The following is a 19,616-nucleotide window of genomic DNA, read 5'->3' as shown; positions in this document are numbered from 1 at the left end:
TGAGGGAGGTTGTGTGTGTGTATCTGTGCAAAGGAGAATTTGCAGGAGGTTGTGTGTGTGTGTGTCTGTGCAAAGGAGAATTTGCAGGAGGTTGTGTGTGTCTGTGCAAAGGAGAATTTGCAGGAGGTTGTGTGTGTGTGTGTGCGCAAAGGAGAATTTGCGGGAGGTTGTGTGTGTGTGTGTGTTAAAAGGAGAATTTGCAGGAGGTTATGTGTGTGTATCTGTGCAAAGGAGAATTTGCGGGAGGTTGTGTGTGTGTGTGTCTGTGCAAAGGAGAATTTGCAGGAGGTTGTGTGTGTCTGTGCAAAGGAGAATTTGCAGGAGGTTGTGTGTGTGTGTGTGCGCAAAGGAGAATTTGCGGGAGGTTGTGTGTGTGTGTGTGTGAGAAGAGAATTTGGAGGAGGTTGTGTGTGTGTGTGTTAAAAGGAGAATTTGCAGGAGATTGTGTGTGTGTGTCTGTGCAAAGGAAAATTTGCAGGAGGTTGTGTGTGTGTGTGTCTCTGCAAAGGAGACACACACATTTGCAGGAGGTTGTATATTTGGGGGCGGGGGGAGAGAAGGGGGTGAAATTAAGCTTGAGACTTTCCAAACTACCAATTCCTATTTGAATTTGTGAGGACCGTGCATCCTCATTCACTAGACGGGCCGGAAAAAACTCTCCCCTTTCTTGCCTGGGCCAGAGTCACTTCTGCCTGCTTGCGGCAGCCCCCCCGAGAGAGCCAGATATCCCTTGCTGGCCGGAGAGCGACCCGCACGCTGGCCCTTGGCCTGACGCCAGCTCTGGAACGCCCCACCCCGCTCCCGGCCTGACCTGGGTGCAAGGAGCAGTCAGCTGGAGGGACTTTGGCAGCTCTCCCGCCCCGTCCGATGTGCATAATCCAAGGTCTTGACTCCCAGCCAGGCCATCCTCGAATCAGCCTCATGGGAAGGCGGGGAGGGGAAAGCTGGTAACTCCCAGCACCTCGCCAGTTTTACGCACACGCACAGCAGAGCTGCTGGGAGGTTGCGGTGGAGCCCCGGGTCAGAGAGGCCAGCAGAGTCATGCTTGTTCTGTGCACAGCCCTAGCCGGGCTGCTGCTCCTGCTACCCCTGCTGGTGAACCTGCTTTTCCCCTACTGGTGGCAGGACCTGGTCGTATCACTGTCCGTCATCCACAAGGGATTCAGATGTCTGCGCCGGCTCCAGCACCGCCCTCCCCTCACCCTGCTCGATACCTTCTTGGAGAAGGTGCGGAGCCACCCGGAGAAAGCCCTGCTGCTTTTCGGGGAGGAGGTCTACACCTACCGGGACATAGACCGGCGCAGCAGCCAGGCGGCTCGGGTCCTGCGGGACGGCGTGGGGCTGCGGGAAGGGGACTCGGTGGCCGTCTTCCTGTTGAACGTCCCTGCCTACCTCTGGGTTTGGATGGGGCTGGCGAAGATCGGCTGCGCCATGGCGTGCCTGAACAGCAACATACGCGCCAAGTCCCTGCTGCATTCGCTCGGTGCCTGCGGGGCCACGGTGCTGCTGACCACCCCAGGTGAGTGGGGAGATTGCTCCACCTAGCGTCACGTCTCCTGGTGAGCAGGGACCAGCTGCATCCCGGGGCTCTGCCCCACAGCGAGGGGGGGCCCTGGTCCATCCCAGTGCAAGGTGTTCCTGCAGCAGGGGGGCAGGGAACTGCCCATACTGGTTGGGTCTCTGATCCACCCCAGGGGCAGAGGCATGGGACTGTCACCAGCTGAGGGGCAATTCATAACTTCACTGCCTTGGGGGGTGGGTCTGGCCTCTCATCTCAGTTTGGTGTTGTAGTGGTTAGAGCCAGGGGGGCTGGGAACCACAACATCTGGGTTCTATCCTGGCTCTGGGTGAGGAGTGGGGGCTAGTGGTTAGAGCAGGGGGGCTGGGAGCCAGGACTCCTCGGTTCTCTCCCTGGCTTTGGGGGGGCAGCGCTGAAAGTAACTTAAGGGACTTACCGGTATGCAGGGCAGCTGGGGTCCTGAACGGGGGGTGGCGCTCAACTGGGCGGGGCCTCGGGCAGATGGGGCGGGGATGGGGGCAGACTCCCCCAGCCAGCCTGCCCTTCAGCATGGCCCGGCAGTGATTTAAAGGGTCCGGGGCTCTTGCCGCTGCCGGGAGTCCTGGGGAAGTGTCCCTTTTGGCCCCGCCACATCAGCAGCCCTGCCAGTACGGTCAGCTGTGTACCAGCTCTTACCGGTATGCCATACCATACCGGCTTACTTTCACCTCTGGGGTGGGGTGTAGTGATTACAGCAGGGGGGCTGAGAGCCAGGACTCCTGGGTTCTGTCCCCGGCTCTGGGAGGGGAGTGGGGTTTAGTGGTTAGAACGGGGGGAGGCGGGAGCTGGGAGCCAGGACTCCTGGATTGTTCACACAGGGGTCAACGACTGCACAGTGAGCGTAGTGAGTGGGGCCCAGGCTGCACACGGGGCTCTTGTCTTGCTCCTTACATCAAAGCCCTGCCGGCTGGGGGAGCGGGAGGCACCCAGCTGTAGGTGTGCCTGGATCACAGCTGCATGGCGTGGGTACCAGCACTTCGGAGCCAACCGAAGCCAGAGCAGGCCCTGTGCTCTGTGGGAAACCTGGCATGGATTTGGGGGAAGCCCTCCTCTGCCTCCTGCTGTAAACTGCTAGACCCCCCAGAGTCAGGAAGAGAACCCAGGAGACCTGGCTCCTAGCCCCCCTGGTCTAACCACTAGACCCTACTCCCCTCCCAGAGCCAGGGATAGAACCCAGGAGTCCTGGCTCCCAGCCCTCCCACTGCTCTAGGTCAATGCCAGGTCCCCAGTTGCAGTCTCTCTCCTTACGGTAATTTCCCCAGGCCTGTGACCATTCTCCGGGTACCTGAATCCCCTTTCTCAGCTTGCCAGCGAAGGAGTTAAGGTGTGTGTTTACTCAGTTTCTAGGGTATAGTGCAGAGATATTATGTACAGACTGAATCAAGGCCACGGCTCAGGCAATCAGGGTTAAGAGGACAAGGAAAAGGTTTGGCAGTTCAAACCACTTGCCGCGTCACTTTTCATTGTGTGTGTGCACGTGTTTGTGTGTGGCTGTTTGCATCTGGGTATGCAGGCGGGAGTTTGTGCGTGTGTGCGTGGGTTTGTGTGTGCGGCTGTTCCCTGCATGTGTGTTTGGGCAGGGGTGTGTGCACATTTGTCTAGGAGTATGTGCATGGACGCATGGATGTGTGTCTTTGTGTGTGTGTGTGTGCTGGTCTAGGTGTGCATGGTAGTGTGTGTGTGCATTTGTGTGTGTGTGTTTGTGGGTATTTATGTGCATGTGAGTTGGTCTAGAGGTGCGTGTTAGTGTGTGTTTGCATGTGTGTATGCATGCATTTGTGTGTGTAGTTGTTTATGTGTGTGTGTGCTAGTCTAGGTGTGCGTGTTCAGTGTGTGTTTGTGTATGTGTGTATGTGCGTGCATTTGTGTGTGTGTTCTTTTTTAATGCCTGTGTGTGCCTGCTGGGTGATATTTGGCCAGTCCCGTCCCGTCTCTGAGTCTACAGATGAAAAGGGATTCACCAGGGATTCCTATTATTATTCTGTGTGTGTGTGTGTATGGATGCATCTATTTGTTTTGTGTATGTGTGAGAAAGTAAGTGCGCCGTTGGGTGCATGTGTTTGTTTGAATGTGTGTGTTCTTCAGTGTGTGTGTAGGCATTGGTGTGTGTGCATTTGTTCAGGGGTGTGTGCACCTGAATGTTTTTGTGGGTCTCTCTGCAAGTGCACCTGCATGGGTATGTATTTGTGTGTATGCCTGTGTGTGTCTGGTTGTGTCTACGTGTGTGTTTTGTGCGTATATGTGTATACATTAGTTTGTGTGTCTGTATTTGTGTGTGTCTCTCTCTGTGCGTGGGTTGGCGGGGACTATCTAGCTCAGGGTAAAGTCCCCTGGGGCTGTAATAATGCCTCTCTCAGAGTTCGAGGACGGAGGTTATGATGACAGCCACGCCCCAGCGTACACATACATGCCCAGCTTTGGCACCTAATAGCGGCAATAAAACTCCACAGCTGTTAAGACTAATCCCAGGCTACTGGGAGGGCATTGACAGGGGGAAACTGAGGCACAAAGTGGGTCAGTGACCTGCCCAAGGCTGCACAGCCATTAACCCTGCCTCTCCTGGCTCCGGTTGCTTATCCTAATTGGGTCCTGTAGCCTTGAACGCTTTTAATCATACTCTACGGCAATGTGGGGCGCTCACATGCGATGGATGTTTTATAAATTCCCAGGTTCCAGCCAGAAGAGACCATTGTAATTATCTGATCTTAGCTCTGTATAACACAGGTCCAAGGACACAGGTCCAAGTATTCCCCTGATCTAATCCCTGCGTTAACTAGAGCATATCTTTAAAAAACGCATCCAATCCTGATTTAAAAACTGCCGGTGATAGAGCATTTCCCACCCCCCCTTCGTAAGTTGCTCCAGTGCTTAATCACCCTCACTGGTAAAGATGCAGAAGCCTGCTTTCCAGACTGATTCTGTCTAGTTTCAATTTTGCCCAAACATTTCTGCTGTACTCCGCGCTGATTAGGCCTCAACTGGAGTATTGTCTCAGGGGGTAGCCGTGTTAGTCTGTATCTACAAAAACAACAAGGAGTCTGGTGGCACCTTAAAGACTAACAGATATCTGTTAGTCTTTAAGGTGCCACCAGACTCCTTGTTGTTAACTGGAGTATTGTGTCCTGTTCTGGGCACCATTTCAGGAAAGATGTGGACACATAGGAGAAAGTCCAGAGAAGAGCAACAAAAACAATGATTAAAGGTCTAGAAAACATGACCTATTAGGGAAGATTGAAAAAATTGGATTTGTTTAATCTGGAGAAGAGAAGACTGAGAGGGGACATGATAATAGTTTTCAATTAAATAAAAGACAGTTAAAAGGAAGAGGGTGAAAAATGGTTCTCGTTAACCTCTGAGGATAGGACAGGAAGCAATGGGCTTAAGGGACGTTTAGGTTGGACATTACGAAAAACTTCCCAAATGTCAGAGTGGTTAAGCACTGGGATAAATTGCCTAGGGAGGTTGTGGAATCTCCATCATTGGGGATTTTTAAGAGCAGGTTGGACAAACACCTGTCAGGGATGGTCTAGTTATTACTTACTCCTGCCTTGAGTGCAGGGGACTGGACTAGATGACCCACTGAGGTCCCTTCCAGTCCTACGATTCTATGACTCTGTGGCTACGGGAATCTGTTCTGGTTTCGTCTTTATAAATTGAGACTTTTTAAAATTAAAAGGAAAGGAAGTCTTGAGATGAAAAAGTCATTTCCAACCCAACAAACTGCAATGTTTTGTTTGGAAAAGGTTCAAACGAAATTTTTTGAGCGTTTGGTTGCTTCCAAATTGTCTTTCGTTTTCATTTTGTTGTTTGAAAGCCTAAAAACGCTTCAGATTGAGACTAAACCTTTCATCCCACATGAAACAATTTTTGCCTCTGCTTTTGTGTCATCTAAAACTTTGAAAACTTTTGTCTTAGGTCTGATCCCAAATGATTTTCTTTCTCCCTTCGACTTTCCAAAATTGCCAATGAACCGAAAAATCGGTTATTCGCCCAGCTCTAGTTAAGGTATTGGGCTGGGACCTGGAAAACTCCTGACTGGTTCCTAGCTCTTGCTCAGATTCTGGAGAGGGGCAAAATTTCACAAAGGACCCAGAGCCTCAAAGGCTGAAACCGTCAGGGGTCAGGTGTCTGAAATACCTTTGGGGATCTGAGCTTTGGCATCTCAGCAAGGGTGTTCTCTCTCATATGCCTCCGGCAGCGCTCCCAGTTGAGAGACTCATGAGCAGATGTTCACACTAGTCACACAGTTGAAAATCTGGCCTCTTCTTTTTGAGGCCTAAATTACAATTGTTATGGTAGCAGGCAGAGGGTCCCGTCAAGATCAGGGTACTGTTGGGTTATGTGGCCTAGTGGACTGAACTCTGATCTGGGGTCTACACTGGCTTGCTGGTTGATCCTGGGCTTCCACACCCCGTGCCTCAGTTTCCCCACATGTGGAATGGGGATAAAGATATCTTTGTGAAGTGCTTTGAGGCTTCTTGATAAACAGACCTAGATAGTATATTTTATTATGCTGGGCACTGCCCGGGTACATAATTAGAGGCAGCGCCTGTCTCAAAAAGCTCCCAGTCTAGAAAGACAAAGGGCAGAAGGGGAAACAGCTCGTCCACATTTGTCCAGCTTCATGCAGCAGGTCCAGGGCAAAGTTGGGGGACAGAACCCAGGTGTCCTGACCCCTCCTCCCCCCGCCCGGTGCAGTGCACTGTTCATAGATGAGAGCAGAGCTGTTTTGGAAATCCTGGTCTTGATCTCGCAGCGTGCCTCAGTTTCCCTGCTGCAAAACAGCAATGAAAAGCCATTTCCCTGCCTTACGGGTGGGCTCCAAGTACCAAGCTAAACAGATGCGCTCTCCACTCGGCTTGCCGGGATCCTGCTCGCAGAGCTAGGGCGGTGGCCGCTGGGTGCCTGAAGTTCGCCAGAATTCCAGCACGTGGCCAACGCAGCATAAAACGGGATTTGCTGTCAAACTCCAGGGCTTCTGGACTGATAGCTTTAAATCCCTATTGAATTCGGTGAAAGCCTCACTGCAGGGAAACTGCTGCTGAACCTCCAGCCTGTTTTACAATCCCCTTGCCCAGAAGGAGCCATTAGATCGACCCTGACCTCTTACACAACACGGGGCCAGAGAACAATCCAATTTTACCTCTGGCCAGCCCTTGCCAAGCAACCCCAGGCTTTCCTAACCTTGGTGGAATACAATTAATCATATACCCAGGCAGGCTGTAAGTTTGGTCCCGTGCTTTTTTTAATCCTTGCATCTCTGGCACCAGCAATGAGAGTTCAAATCTCGCCATGATCTGTAGGTCACTGACAGCTATCTCTGCCCGATCTGAAGTCAGTGGTAGGCTTATAGTAGACCCCTAGTGAATTAGCGCCATATAAATGCCTAAGGACAAGCTCTGGGAAAGGTTTCTCTGTGTGTTTGCAAGATCAGCAGGGAGAATCGACCTGGAGTTAATCATCCTTGGGCTCAGATGAGAGGTGGCACTGATAAGGATCAGGATAATGAGGCAACTATAAAAGAAGGATCATAAAGCGATAAGCGGACGCCCCCTTCTCTAGCTAACGGGCTTAGGACACTCCCCTGCCAGAATCTTCCTGGTGTAGTTAGAATTGACAGTAAAAGGCAGAGGGCAAATCTAATGCTGGCTTTGATCTGGGAATTAGCCACGTGCAATAGGGAAAAAGCTTCTTGGCTGTTATCTCAGGAGCCCCTAGAGAGACTCCAGATGAGATCAAGCCACATGGATTGCAAGGCCAGACGGGACCATTGTGAGCTCTAGTCCGGCCTCCTGGCTAGCACGGGCCACAGAACGGCCCCACAGTAACCCCTAGAGCAGATCTTTCAGAAAAACATCCCATCTCGATTTAAAAATTGTCAGTGATGGAGAATCCACAGGGACAGTCCCTGCCCCAAACTAGCTGACCCTCTACATAGACAAGAGGTGGGAGGAGAAGATGAGGCACAGAGAAGGAACATCGTTATGTTCACAGCACAGTTGCTGAGAAGTTAGATAAAAGTATAACATTTTTTTGCTGGAAGGTTGCAATGTACCACAACTTTTATTACTTAGAAGCCAGAATGATAACTCACAAGAGCCAAAAAACAGGTGCACCCCGGGATGGATGCAAATGGAGCCCTTCTTCCCCTGATCACGAACTGATCCTGGATGCAGCGCCTGTAACCATTGGCTCAATAATTTAGAGCCATAATTTTCAACCCCGAAGGTCTCAATTTAGGCCTTTACGTCTATCTATAGATACCTACACCGGGCCAGGGCCTAGGAGCCCTGGATTCTATCACAGTTCTAGCCCTGACTTGCTGTGTGGTTTGGGATAATTCATGTCCCTGCTCCGTGCCTCAGTTTCCCCATCAATAAAATGAGCCAGATCCCTGGTTGGTGTAAATCAGCATCACTCCATTGGCGTGAATCAGCCCTGCGCCCTTGGAGTCAACATGCTTGACTCGCTGTATTTTTCTGGTACCCTTGTGTATGTGTCTGTGCCTGTATTAGGTATAGATGTGTGTTGAACTTTGTATCTGCGTGTGTGTGACATGCCCCTGGACCGTGGAGCCCCTGCACCCTCTTTAACTTTCCTGACCAGGGTGTCTCCTACCCTGCTATGCTAGTGAACAGCAAACCCCACCAGGCTGTGTTCACTCAGAGATCAGCATGCAGACGCACACCCAGCAAAGTGTCATGAAGGCGCTTCCAGTCACTCATCAACTGCACTACAGGGAGCAAATTCCCCCAGCCTTGCCCCCCAGAAATGTGTGACTTACACTGCTCAAGACCTCTCTCATCAATGCAAGCTCATTAATTAGTTCGCCGCTCCTTCAAAGGGTAGTGGACGTGCCCCAGTCTCTAATCTGAGCAAATCCCCCCCTAGAAAAACTCACTGGTTTAGACCCGACATCAAAAGAAGCGGATTAACTAGATAAAGAGGGATTTGAAGTGTTTAAGGGGCAGTGGCATAGAAGATTAGAACCGGTTACAAAAGGAAATAAAAGAGCAAAACTGCAGTCTAAAGCCTAAACTTTACCAGGCTTATCATTCTAAAAGCAAGAGGATTTCTCTCCCCCAAAACTTCACAGCCGTCCATGCTAAGTGGAACGCCTTCCAGGTAGGCCCAGCCCCTACCAAAGTCTCAATGTGGAGCTCTTTGTTTTTCCCTGTGTAGAGATGGGGGGAAGAGGCAGGCCACGGTGATGTCACTGTCCCTCATTTATACTTTTCTTCAGGTGCTGGAAAATCCATGCGGTGTCATGGGGTTGGGCAACCCTAGGGTTACCATACGTCCTCTTTTTCCCGGACATGTCCGGCTTTTCGGCAGTCAAACCCCCGTCCGGGGGGAATTGCCAAAAAGCCGAACATGTCCGAGAAAATGGCGGCTCTGCTCCTCCCCGACTCTTCGGCTCTGTTTAAGAGCCGAGCTGCCTGAGCGCTACCGGCTTCGGGCAGCCCCCGTGCCTCCAGACCCTGCGCCGCTGGAGCCCGGGAGGGGAAGTGCCTGGCTGGGGGCGCAGGGTCCGGAGGCAAGGGGGCTGCCCGAAGCCGGTAGCGCTCGGGCAGCCCGGCTCTTAAACAGAGCCGAAGAGTCGGGGAGGAGCAGAGCTGCGGGGCTGGAGGCTCTGTGTAACTGACACAGTGTAAGTTACGCAGAGCCAAAGCAGCTGGAGGCTCTGCTCCTCTTCGGCTCTGTTTAAGAGCCGGGCTGCCCGAGCGCTACCGGCTTCGGGCAGCCCCCTTGCCTCCGGACCCTGCGCCGCCGGAGCCCGTGACGGGAAGTGCCCGGCCGGGGGCGCAGGGTCCGGAGGCATAGGGGCTGCCTGAAGCCGGTAGCGCTCGGGCGGCTCGGCTCTGTTTAAGAGCTGGGCTGCCCGAGCGCCAACAGCTTCGGGCAGCCCCCGTGCCTCCGGACCCTGCGCCGCCGGAGCCCGGGAGGGGAAGTGCCCGGCCGGGGGCGCAGGGTCCGGAGGCAGAGGAGCTGTCCGAAGCCCAAGCGCTACCGGCTTCACGGTTTGCCAGGCAGCCTCCGGACCCTGCGCCCCCAGCTGGGCGCTTCCCCTCCCGGGCTCCAGCTGCGCTGGGGAAGCGCCGGCTGGGGGCACAGGGTCTGGGGGCTGCCCGGCAAACCCTGAAGCCGGTAGCACTGGGGCAGCCCTTTCCCCATGGCTGGGAGTGGGAGGGAGGAGGGGGCGGAGTTAGGGCGGGGAAGGGGAGGAGTTGGGGCGGGGTTAGGGGTGGGGAAATGGGCGGGGCCAGGGCCCGTGGAGGGTCCTCTTTTTTTATTTATGAGATATGGTAACCCTAGGCAACCCTTGTGGTGGACATGAGCTGCTGACCATTTTCTTCATTATGAATTGCAAATTTTTTATTGCACCTTTTGTCTACGTTGGGGCGCCAGAATGGGGGGGTGGGAGGGGCCCCAACACATTTTACCGGCCGTAAGGGTGAACGACGGGGTGGGGAGGGTTGGAGAGGAGCAAACAGGGGCAGGGTCTTGCGGGGAAGAGGCGGCATGGGGGCGGGCCTCAAGGGAAGGGGTGGTGCAAAGGCAGGGGCTCGGGGAGAAAGGGTGCCATGAGGCAGGGCCTCGGGGGGGGGAGGGGTGTTGTGGGGGTGGGGAATGGGCAGTCGGAGGGTGGGGGCTCAGGAAGAAGGGGTGCCGTGGGGCAGAGCTTTGGGGGTGGGGTGGCATGAGGGTGAGGGTTCAGGGGGGTAATGGGCAGTGCGAGGTTGGGGCCTCAGGGAGAAGGGGTGCTGTGGGGCGGGGCCTTGGGGGAGGGGTGATGTGGGGGTGGGAGTTTGGGGAGAGGGGGTGCCATGGAGTGGGGCCTCAGGGAGAGGAGTGGTGCGGGGGCCAGGGCTCAGGGAGAAGGGACAGTGCAGGAGCAGGCTTTGGCGGAGGAGGGGTGGTGTGGGGCGGGGCCTTGGGGGAAGGAGTGGCATGGGGGGGCAGGGCTCAGGGAGAAGGGGTGGCATGAGGACGGAGCCAGTGTTCGGGCGCCGGTGGCCCCCCACTTTTAGGGAGCTTCCTCCACTCCTGATTGACATGAGCTTTGGAACGTATGGCCTCTGTGTTTGCCGTTTCTCTGTCCTCTCCGAGGGGCTGGTCGGTGGGCATTTCTCAGACTCACAACATGTTTCAGTCTATAGCGAAATCTCACAGCTTCATGTACAAAGATGACACACACGCATTTCAACAGGATAATGCGGTTCATCCAATTCAGGCTTTGCCCATGATACCTCACAAGGCATGCTCTGTACAAACCATCCCCCAGCCATCTCGCGGTGGTGAACATGTGGGTACAGGGGGGAACGTGGGGTGGGGTACAGTGTGTCACAGTGCGCCTCTGCGTGCGTCTGCTCTGTCTGTCTGCCCGCTCCCACCTTTGTCTGTGTATCTGTGTGCGCCTGCGTCGGCGGGCACATCTGTGTCTGTGTCTCCATACGCCTCTGGGTGCGCGTGATGCAGCGACCCGCGTTCGTCAATGGGGAAAAATGCCTTTCTCACCCCCTCTTCAGACCTCAAAGCCGCTATTGAGGACGTTCTGCCCAGCCTGCAACAGAAAGGGATCCGGGTTTTCTACCTGAGCGCCGAGTCCCCCACCAGTGGCGTGGAGCCTCTCCAGGGCCAGATAGATGCCGCCTCCGAGGAGCCGATCCCCATCGCTTTCCGAGCCAACGTCACCAGCAAATCCACTGCACTTTACATTTATACCTCGGGCACCACAGGTGAGGAGGAGACGTGTGATGGGAGTGCTGAGTAGCTGTACCTGGCTGTTAAGTAGCCTTGGAAAGATGATTGTTATAAAGAGGAGAGTGAAACATTTGTTCCCTTTATCCTCTGAGGACAGGACCAGAAGTATGGGAGCAAGGGAGGTTTAGGTTGGACGTTAGGAAAATCTTCCAAACTGTCAAGGTAGTTACACACTGGAATAAATTACCTAGGGAGGTTGTGGAATCGGAATAGCCATCGTTGGAGGCTTTTAAGAACAGGCTGGACAAACACCTCTCAGGGATAGTCTAGATAATACTTAGTTCTGCCTCAGTGCAGGGCACTGGACTATCGAGGTCCCTTCTACTCACACATTTGTACGATTAGATGTTTGTTGGTAAATGTCGACAAACGTTGTTTCATCACACAGGCCCAAACCGAGAAAGCAATATTTCCACTGATAATCGTCAGATTGGCAAAGTATGAAAAAGGCTGCTTGAAAACGCAGTCGAGTTTGATTTAAGGATATTTCCTTTGTGCAAGTTGACATGTGATGCTGACAGTTTGTCTTTTAATGGTTATAAAGATTTAAAGTTTTTGAATCTTAGCATCGGTTGCCAATAAATAATTGTGGTCTGACCCGCCTTTTGTCTGACCACCCATAGGTGCTGACTCTGTGGGTGCTCCTGGGCTCAAGCACCCAGCTAAAAAAATAGTCCCCCCAGGGCGGGACTAATCTTTTGTGGACCCCGGCACCCGGAGTGTGGCCACATCCCCTGCTCCTCCTGTGCTCAGCCCCGAGGCCCTAGCCCTGCTCGGCCTCCTCCCCCTGAGGCCTTGCCCGCTGCTCACACAGGGGGAAGGGGGCAGAGAGGAGTACCCACAGGAAAACCCAAAAGTCAGCGCCTGTGCGACCGCCCCTAATTTCCTACAACTGTGAAAATTTAAATCGATAACAATCAAATTAAGATGCTTAAAACCTATAATTTTTGCGCAATTGAAAATTTAAATCAATTAATTTAAAAAAAATGCTTAAAAATAAACATCTGTCAACATTATTAAAAAAAAAACAAACTTTGCCATCTTGGAAGAGGGCGGCCATCTCTGGATGTTGTGACAAAGTTCCTCCTCTACCTTGGTGGGTCCTGCGCTTATTGGCGGATTTGCTCACTTCACAGATTCACCCTGTGGGTCGGGAAACACTCCAGAGACCTTCCCCTCTGGTAGAAGCTATAGTCCAGGTCAATTCCTCCTGTGTTTGATCAGGAGTTGGGAGGTATGGGGGGAACCCGGGCCCACCCTCTACTCCGGGTTCCAGCCCAGGGCCCTGTGGACTGCAGCTGTCTAGAGTGCCTCCTGGTACAGTTGCACGACACCTACAACTCCCTGGGCTACTTCCCCATGGCCTCCTCCCAACACCTTCTTTGTCCTCACCACCAGACCTTCCTCCTGATGTCTGATAACGCTTGTACTTCTCAGTCCTCCAGCAGTACACCTACTCACTCTCAGCTTCTTGCACACCTCTTGCTCCTAGGTCCTCACACACACTTCCTCTCCTCTGGCTCCCCATGGCTTGGCTGGAGTGAGCCGTTTTATAGCATCAGAGGGGCTTTAATTAGAGTCAGGTGCTTAACTGCCTCACCTGACTCTTAGCAGGTTAATTGGAGTCAGGTGTCTATTAGCACTGGAGCAGCCCCTGCTCTGGTCACTCAGGGAACAGAAAACTACTTATCCAGTGGCCAGTATATCTCCCTTCTGCTACTCTGCTGTTCCCAACTGGTCTGGGTCTATCACAATGTAAAATATTGATTGGCACTAGAGATGGTTGGGAAATGTGCAGCATCACACAACGTTATTTCTTAGAATGCAGACTGATAACACGCAAGAACCAAAAGCAGAGAGAGACAGAGGAAGAGAGGCCCAGCTCACCTCACCTGGCTCTAGGCTGGCTTTTTGCAGGCTGATTGCTCAAGATCCCAGTTGCATGCTTCCCTACAGAGCCCCCCTCAACTGCAAGCAGGAAACCCCGTAACACTTAAAGAGATAGTTTGCAATTTTAACACAATTTTCAGTACGCCACAGGGACTGCTTTTTGTTTTGGTACATTCCTTACTTTGCACACACAAAAAAGGTTAAAAACCGGTCAACATCAGAATGAAACATTTTGAAATGATCAAGATGGAATTTTGATTTGATTTGAGCCCATTTTTTTAAATGTTTGGTTCCTAATTTTTTTTGGATATTTTGAAAGTTTGGGACAGGAATACTTTTCAAATTGCTGACAGTTTTCATGGGAGGAAAAAACGTGTTTCCCCTCAGCCCTAAAAAGGAGTCTTCTGCATCTGTAAACTTTGCATCCAACTTAAGGGATCAGGAGATGGGACTCCCAAAACTTTAATAGGAATAAGCGCTGTCATCTTGGAAAATGGCAGCCATTTCCAGTTTCAAAATATTGATCAGCACTAGTGAGGGTTGGAAAATGGGAATTTTTTTTGGATGAAAACAAAAATAATTTTTTGTTTTCGTCTAAATTGTTCGTGATTTTTGGCACAAAAAAAGTTACGTTTTGATTTTGACCAATGAAAATTCAAATACCGAAATATTTTGACCAAAGCACCAAATATTTTTATTCTGAAATACCAGCATGGTGCCTCATGGGAGTTGTAGTTCAGGTCCCCACTTGCATAGGCGCTGACTCCATGGGTTCTCCGGGGTTAAGCACCCACAGAAAAAAAATAGTAGGTGCTCAAACATCCACCAGCCACAGCTGTCCAGTGGCGCCACTGATCAGCTGTTTGGCCATGCCACCGATCAGCTGTTTGGTGGCTAGCAGGAGGCGCTTGGGGAAGGGTGGAGAGCAGCGAGTGGGTGGGGGGCCTTAGGGGAGGGGATGGAGCAGGGGAAGGAAGAAGTGGAGTGAGGGTAGGGCCTCAGGGGAAGGGGTGGAGTGGGGGTGGAGCTCCCACAGGGAAAAATAAAAGTCAGCACCTATGCCCTCTTGGACAGGGGAAGTAGTGCACCATGGGAGTGCCTGGCTGTGGTGCATCATGGGAGATGTAGTTCAATCCAGGAGCCCGGGTCATAAAGGAGAAGGGAGTCATGCGGTAACTGCACTACAAAACCCATGAGGCATCACTAAACACAATTCCTTTGGCCTACAAGGACTCCCGAAAGCTGCCATCATCACCCACTTGAAAGTGTGCAACATGGTGACCATGTTATACATAAGTGGCGTCAAAGCCGAGGACGTGATCTACACCCCTCTGCCGCTGTACCATTCGGCTGCACTGCTCATTGGACTTGGAGGATGCTTGGAGGTTGGTATGTACAGAGTGTCGGCACGAGTCTAAAGACACAGAGGGTGCAGGGGCGCGTCACTGGGAGAGGTGAATAGATAGAGAATTGGTTGGGTATGGAGATAGATAGATAGAAATGCAAACAAGTGCATTTTTCCCATGCCAGGTCATCTTTAAGCAAACATCATTCTTAATTCTTATTATTATTATCTAGATATGGATTATAAACTGGCCGTGAACAAATTCGGGCTGGAAATTAGAAGATGGTTTCTAACCATCAGAGGGGTGAGGTTCTGGGACAGCCACCCAGAAGGAGTTGTGGCTCACTGACGGTTTATGTTTTATGCTCCTGAAAGGTCATGCTTCAGGGTTTCAGCCAACCAGCGGCAGGGGTCAGGAAGGGATTCCCCCCCACCCCCGCAAACAGTGTATTCTGTTTTTTGTTGCTGTTGTTTTGTTTTTATCTCCTTCCTCTGAAGCAGCAGGGATGGCTGTGGCTGGAGATGGGACACAGGACAGGGCTCTGAGGTGGCACTGAGTATTCTCTCTCAGGTGCTTGGCTAGATGGTTCTTGCTCACGTGCTCAGGATTAAACTGATCGCATTAGGTGGGTGGGGAAGGAGTTTTCCCCCAGCTCAGATTGGCAGGGACCTTAAGGGTTTTTTGCCTTCCTCTGCAGCGTGTGGGTCACGTGCCAGGATTATCTGGGTGTATCTCACTTAACCATTTCACTGCCATTGCGGGGGCCTCGCATAGGGTCCCTCCTATTCTCTGCCTGTGGCACACACCATGTCTCCTGTGGGCTGTAATATACTGGTCCCATTTCACTTGCTGGGTTTAGCGGGCAGGTTCTTGGTGGAGTGGGTGGCCCTGTGACATATAGGAGCTCGGAGAGGTGATCAGATGGTCCTTTCTAGCCTGAAACTCTATGACCCTGAGCCCCAGCCATGGCCCAGAACCCCACTGGGCTAGGCACTGTACAGGCACAGAACAAAGAGACGGGCCCTTCCCTTCCCTCCTAAGTTATTGCTAATTCTGCCGAGCTGGGCTCTAAAACTCTTCTCTGAGCGTGAAGTTTAAACCATGTGGAATTTAGTTCCTGTGAAAACCGTTTGTTCAGGTTATTGTCACCCCTTTGCCAAGTACTCCTTCACACAACACAACCGTCAACCTGTGGAACTCACTGTCGAGGGATGGCCAAAGGTATAAATGGATTCAAAAAATAATTAGATAAGTTCACAGAGGAGAGGTCCATCAATGGCTATTAGCCAGGATGGCTAAGACTGTCACGGCCAGATGCTGGAACTGGACAACAAGGGATGGATCAGTCAAGAGTTGCCCTGTTCTGTTGCCCTGAAGCACCTGGCACTGGCCACTGTTGGAAGACAGGATATTGGGCTTGACGGACCAATAGTTTGACCCAGGATGGCCATACTTATGTTCCTTAAGTTTCTTAAGCTGTAGAGGATACCCAGAGCCTCACAGCTCAGCTTTCCACTGGAGGAGATACATTCTTAAAGGCAGGTTGTTTATTTTGATATTATATGTGCCAGGCCTTGCACAGAGATGGTGTTGTATTCATTTAGATGGAATATGTGGGCCAAAGGTGTTAACACAACCCAGTCGCTGTCCAACATTAAACAGTGCTCAACAAGATTCAGGGTTTGGCCTCCAGGGAGCTTAGCCTGCTTAGGGCCACGGCAAATGCACCATCATTTTTTTTTTAACCTTCTATTAAAGCTACAGAAAGGAAGGAAAACCAGCTAATGCCTTTGAAATGTGAAAGTATTGAGTAGGGCTTTCACATGAACAAGTCCTGTCCCCTTTCCCTTTATCTGGAGAGTTTTAGAGGAAAACACTCCTTGTCTCTCCTACGGTACCCAAGACGGTAACGATCCTTCTGGCGAAAAGAGATGACGTTAGCTGAGGCGGGCTGGAGCTGTGGTTGTTGCCGCTGGTGTTTGAATCTGATCCCGTTTCATCTCAGGTGGTGTTTGGGGTTCAGCAGGAGCCAGTACGGGTGGTGATATCGTCTGGGTTTCTCTCTCTGGCCCAGATATCTTTGAGGATTAGGGCAGAGGCCAGATGTCCCAGGAGACAGTGGGGGTGGCTGTCATGATGGTGAAGCTTTCTACATAGCCTCCATCTGTTCTTTTTCTATTCCCCCCCAAAAAAATCTTTCTTTAAGGACCCACAAAGGGAGTCATGAGTGGAACTGCCTGTCCCCTCATTATTTTGGCCACCAATTAGGCCTAGTTTCTGACACACAATTTTGGTTCATTAATTGCCAGTTCCACGTCTTCTGGTTTTACCAAGCATGACTTTAAGACAGTCCTTGAGTTATCTCCATGGGCCTCTTTGTTTAGACTACCTCAGTTTTCCTTTTTCCATTGACATTTGTTATTGTAGGTTATTGTGACATTTTATAAACTTCTACAGACTTTTTACAGTTGGGCTTACAATTAGGGCAAATGTATAGTCCCAATTATTACAACAGGGGTCAGTATGCAGGGGAAATCCTTTCTTTCAGAAATCTCAGCATGCCACCAATGATCGATGCACTGAGAGCAACTAACTGTGTCTCAGAAATCAGCTCTAGTCAGAAAAACTCACGGCTCCTCCTAAAAAGAAACTGCTTCACAAAACTAACCATAATTCAAACATGTCTCCAAAGACTGACCATTTGCTCGCACGCCAAGAAAAAAGCCTATACGCAGCAGTGCCACCTGGTGACTCCTGCCATATTATTATTATTGTTTGTTTTATGATGTCAACTAGGTGTTGTAGCTCTGTTGTGCTAGGCGCTGTACAAACACAGAACAAAAAGATGGTTCCGGCCCTGAGGAGTATAAGACGAGATACAACAAGTGGATTTAACAAATAGTCAGGCAGAACATAAGGCAAATGGTGGACGAATCAAATCAGTGGGATAAGCAATGTACCAGTTACCTCTTCAGTGCCATGATTGGGTTAGGGTAGACTGGAAAGGCTGTATTAGATGGGGTTCACATGCCCCCCCATCACCTCTCCTTCCCTCTCCCCTAGGAGCCACCTGCGTCTTGCGTCCCAAGTTCTCCGTCTCCCAGTTCTGGGATGACTGCCGGCGATACCACGTCTCTGTGATCCAGTATGTAGGGGAGGTGATGCGCTATCTGTGCAACGCGCCCAAGGTAACCCAACGCCTTTCCCGGGGGCCGGGGGGATGCTAGATGGTCTTTGATTGCTAATCCCAATGTGGCAGGTGGGGCAAAGCAGTATGGAGTCTGCTATGTCGTGTTGTTATTATTATTATTAATACAGGGTACCAGCACAGCACCAATTTAACCACAGAGTCCTTTATTAAATCCAGACGGCCAAGTGGTATTTACACAACTGCTCCAAACTAGCCTTAAATCCCTAGGCAGTCATCACCTCCATACAATAATGTGCAGTGATAAGTTTTGATTGGCAACTTATAACAGAATTAGCTTAAACCCACGTTGGCTAGCACCAACTGGTCAGACAGATACCAGCAACAAATATTTGAAGAGTTCACCCTTTTATGCCTTATCTACTGGAACCCCGGGTGCCGGAACAGGAGGGTCCGGGAGCCATGGCCCCATTCCTCCCACTGGCCACAAGGGCAAGCGATGGGTGGGAAGGGGCGGAGAGGAGAGAGCAGGGGGTGGGGCCTCAGGGGAAAGAGGTGTTGTGGAGGCGGGGCCATGGTTCGGGCACCAGTGGGTCCCGCGCTTTTAGGGAGCTTCCACCGCTCCTGACTGGAACCTACATGACTATTGTTCCTGCTCCTTGAATTCTGTTCTTTGCTAAAACAGGTTAGAACCATCCCTGATAACTGGGGCTTTTTAAGCTCAGTATTTCCAACACGATCTCTCCAGACCTTCCCAGAACTTCTCAACACAAATTGGCAAGCATGATATAGTCGTTAGCCAAGTTAATTTAACCCTTTATATACCTATCCAATCCTTCCCCTGAGGGTGAAATTCAGAGATGAGTTCAAGGGACATCTTGACCAACTACAGAGAATGAACCATCGTTAGGCCTGGTCCAAAATGTTCTCTCTAAATTCTTTTTTGATGGAAAAAATTAGTTTGTTGACTAAGCAAATTTTTTTCACAGCAAGTTTCTACTCTCTGTGGAAAATTGGGGTTTTTCGTCCAAAAACCAAATGCCCAAAAATCGAAAAATTTCAGCTGAAAACTGAAATATTTTGATTCTGAAATGCTGCCATGGTGCCACATGGGAGTTATAGTTTAGTTGCTTCTTGTTCCAATTTTCCTCTACAGGTCAGGCTCCCCAGTAGACTACATCTCCCAGGATGTACTACAACCAGGAACTCCCATGATTCACCTACTGCCTCCCCTCTTCAAGAGAGGTATCATGGTGCATCATCAGAGATGTAGTCTAACCAAGGAGCCCAGCCTGTAGAGGAGAATGGGAGTATCAGGCACCTGGACTATGTTTCCCATGATACACCACAACCAGGGACTCCCATGATGCACCTACTGTCTCTTCCTTCCGGGGGGGCGGGGGCAGGGGGGGCATCATGGTGCATTATGGGAGATGTAGTCCAACTAGAGGCACCTGGACGACCAGTCCTATGAACACCCTGTGACGGGTTGGATCACAGAAACCCCCTTGGAAGCTGCCACCTGATATTCCAAGACTACCTCTACCCCTGCTTTCCCTGCCAGCTCAGGACTCCAGCACCCTGTCTTGCTGAGCCAGACACACCCGTCTGCTCCAACAAAGACCCAGGGTCTGAATTACTTGCCCAAAAACTGCAGGTTTACCTGAAAGCAGCTAGCAGAAGTGTTCCTGTTTTTAACACTCAGATGCCCAACTCCAAATGGGGTCTAAACCCAAATAAATCCGTTTTACCCTGTATAAAGCGTATACAGGGTAAACTCATAAATTGTTCGCCCTCTATAACACTGATAGAGAGATATGCACAGCTGTTTGCTCCCCCAGGTATTAATACATATTCTGGGTCAATTAATAAGTAAAAAGTGATTTTATTAAATACAGAAAGTAGGATT

At 51.1% G+C, this 19,616-nt stretch overlaps 1 protein-coding gene across 1 annotated transcript in view; it reads left to right on the top strand.

The window, feature by feature from the left end:
* The first annotated feature begins 1,001 nt into the window (after positions 1-1,001).
* SLC27A5 (solute carrier family 27 member 5) overlaps positions 1,002-19,616 on the top strand; it is a 41,663-nt gene continuing 23,048 nt past the window's right edge. Inside the window, exons 1-4 of the mRNA XM_054009598.1 lie at positions 1,002-1,519; positions 11,089-11,298; positions 14,444-14,602; positions 17,623-17,747. Coding sequence (XP_053865573.1) covers positions 1,042-1,519; positions 11,089-11,298; positions 14,444-14,602; positions 17,623-17,747 — 972 coding nt within the window. The 5' untranslated portion in view covers positions 1,002-1,041. The remainder of the gene's footprint in view (positions 1,520-11,088; positions 11,299-14,443; positions 14,603-17,622; positions 17,748-19,616) is intronic.

The sequence above is a fragment of the Malaclemys terrapin genome, chromosome 20, assembly GCF_027887155.1.
Source record: "Malaclemys terrapin pileata isolate rMalTer1 chromosome 20, rMalTer1.hap1, whole genome shotgun sequence".
NCBI classification, from domain to species: Eukaryota; Metazoa; Chordata; order Testudines; family Emydidae; genus Malaclemys; species Malaclemys terrapin.
The sequence above is the reverse complement of the archived record's forward strand: the minus strand, read 5'-3'. Positions and strand labels throughout refer to the sequence as shown.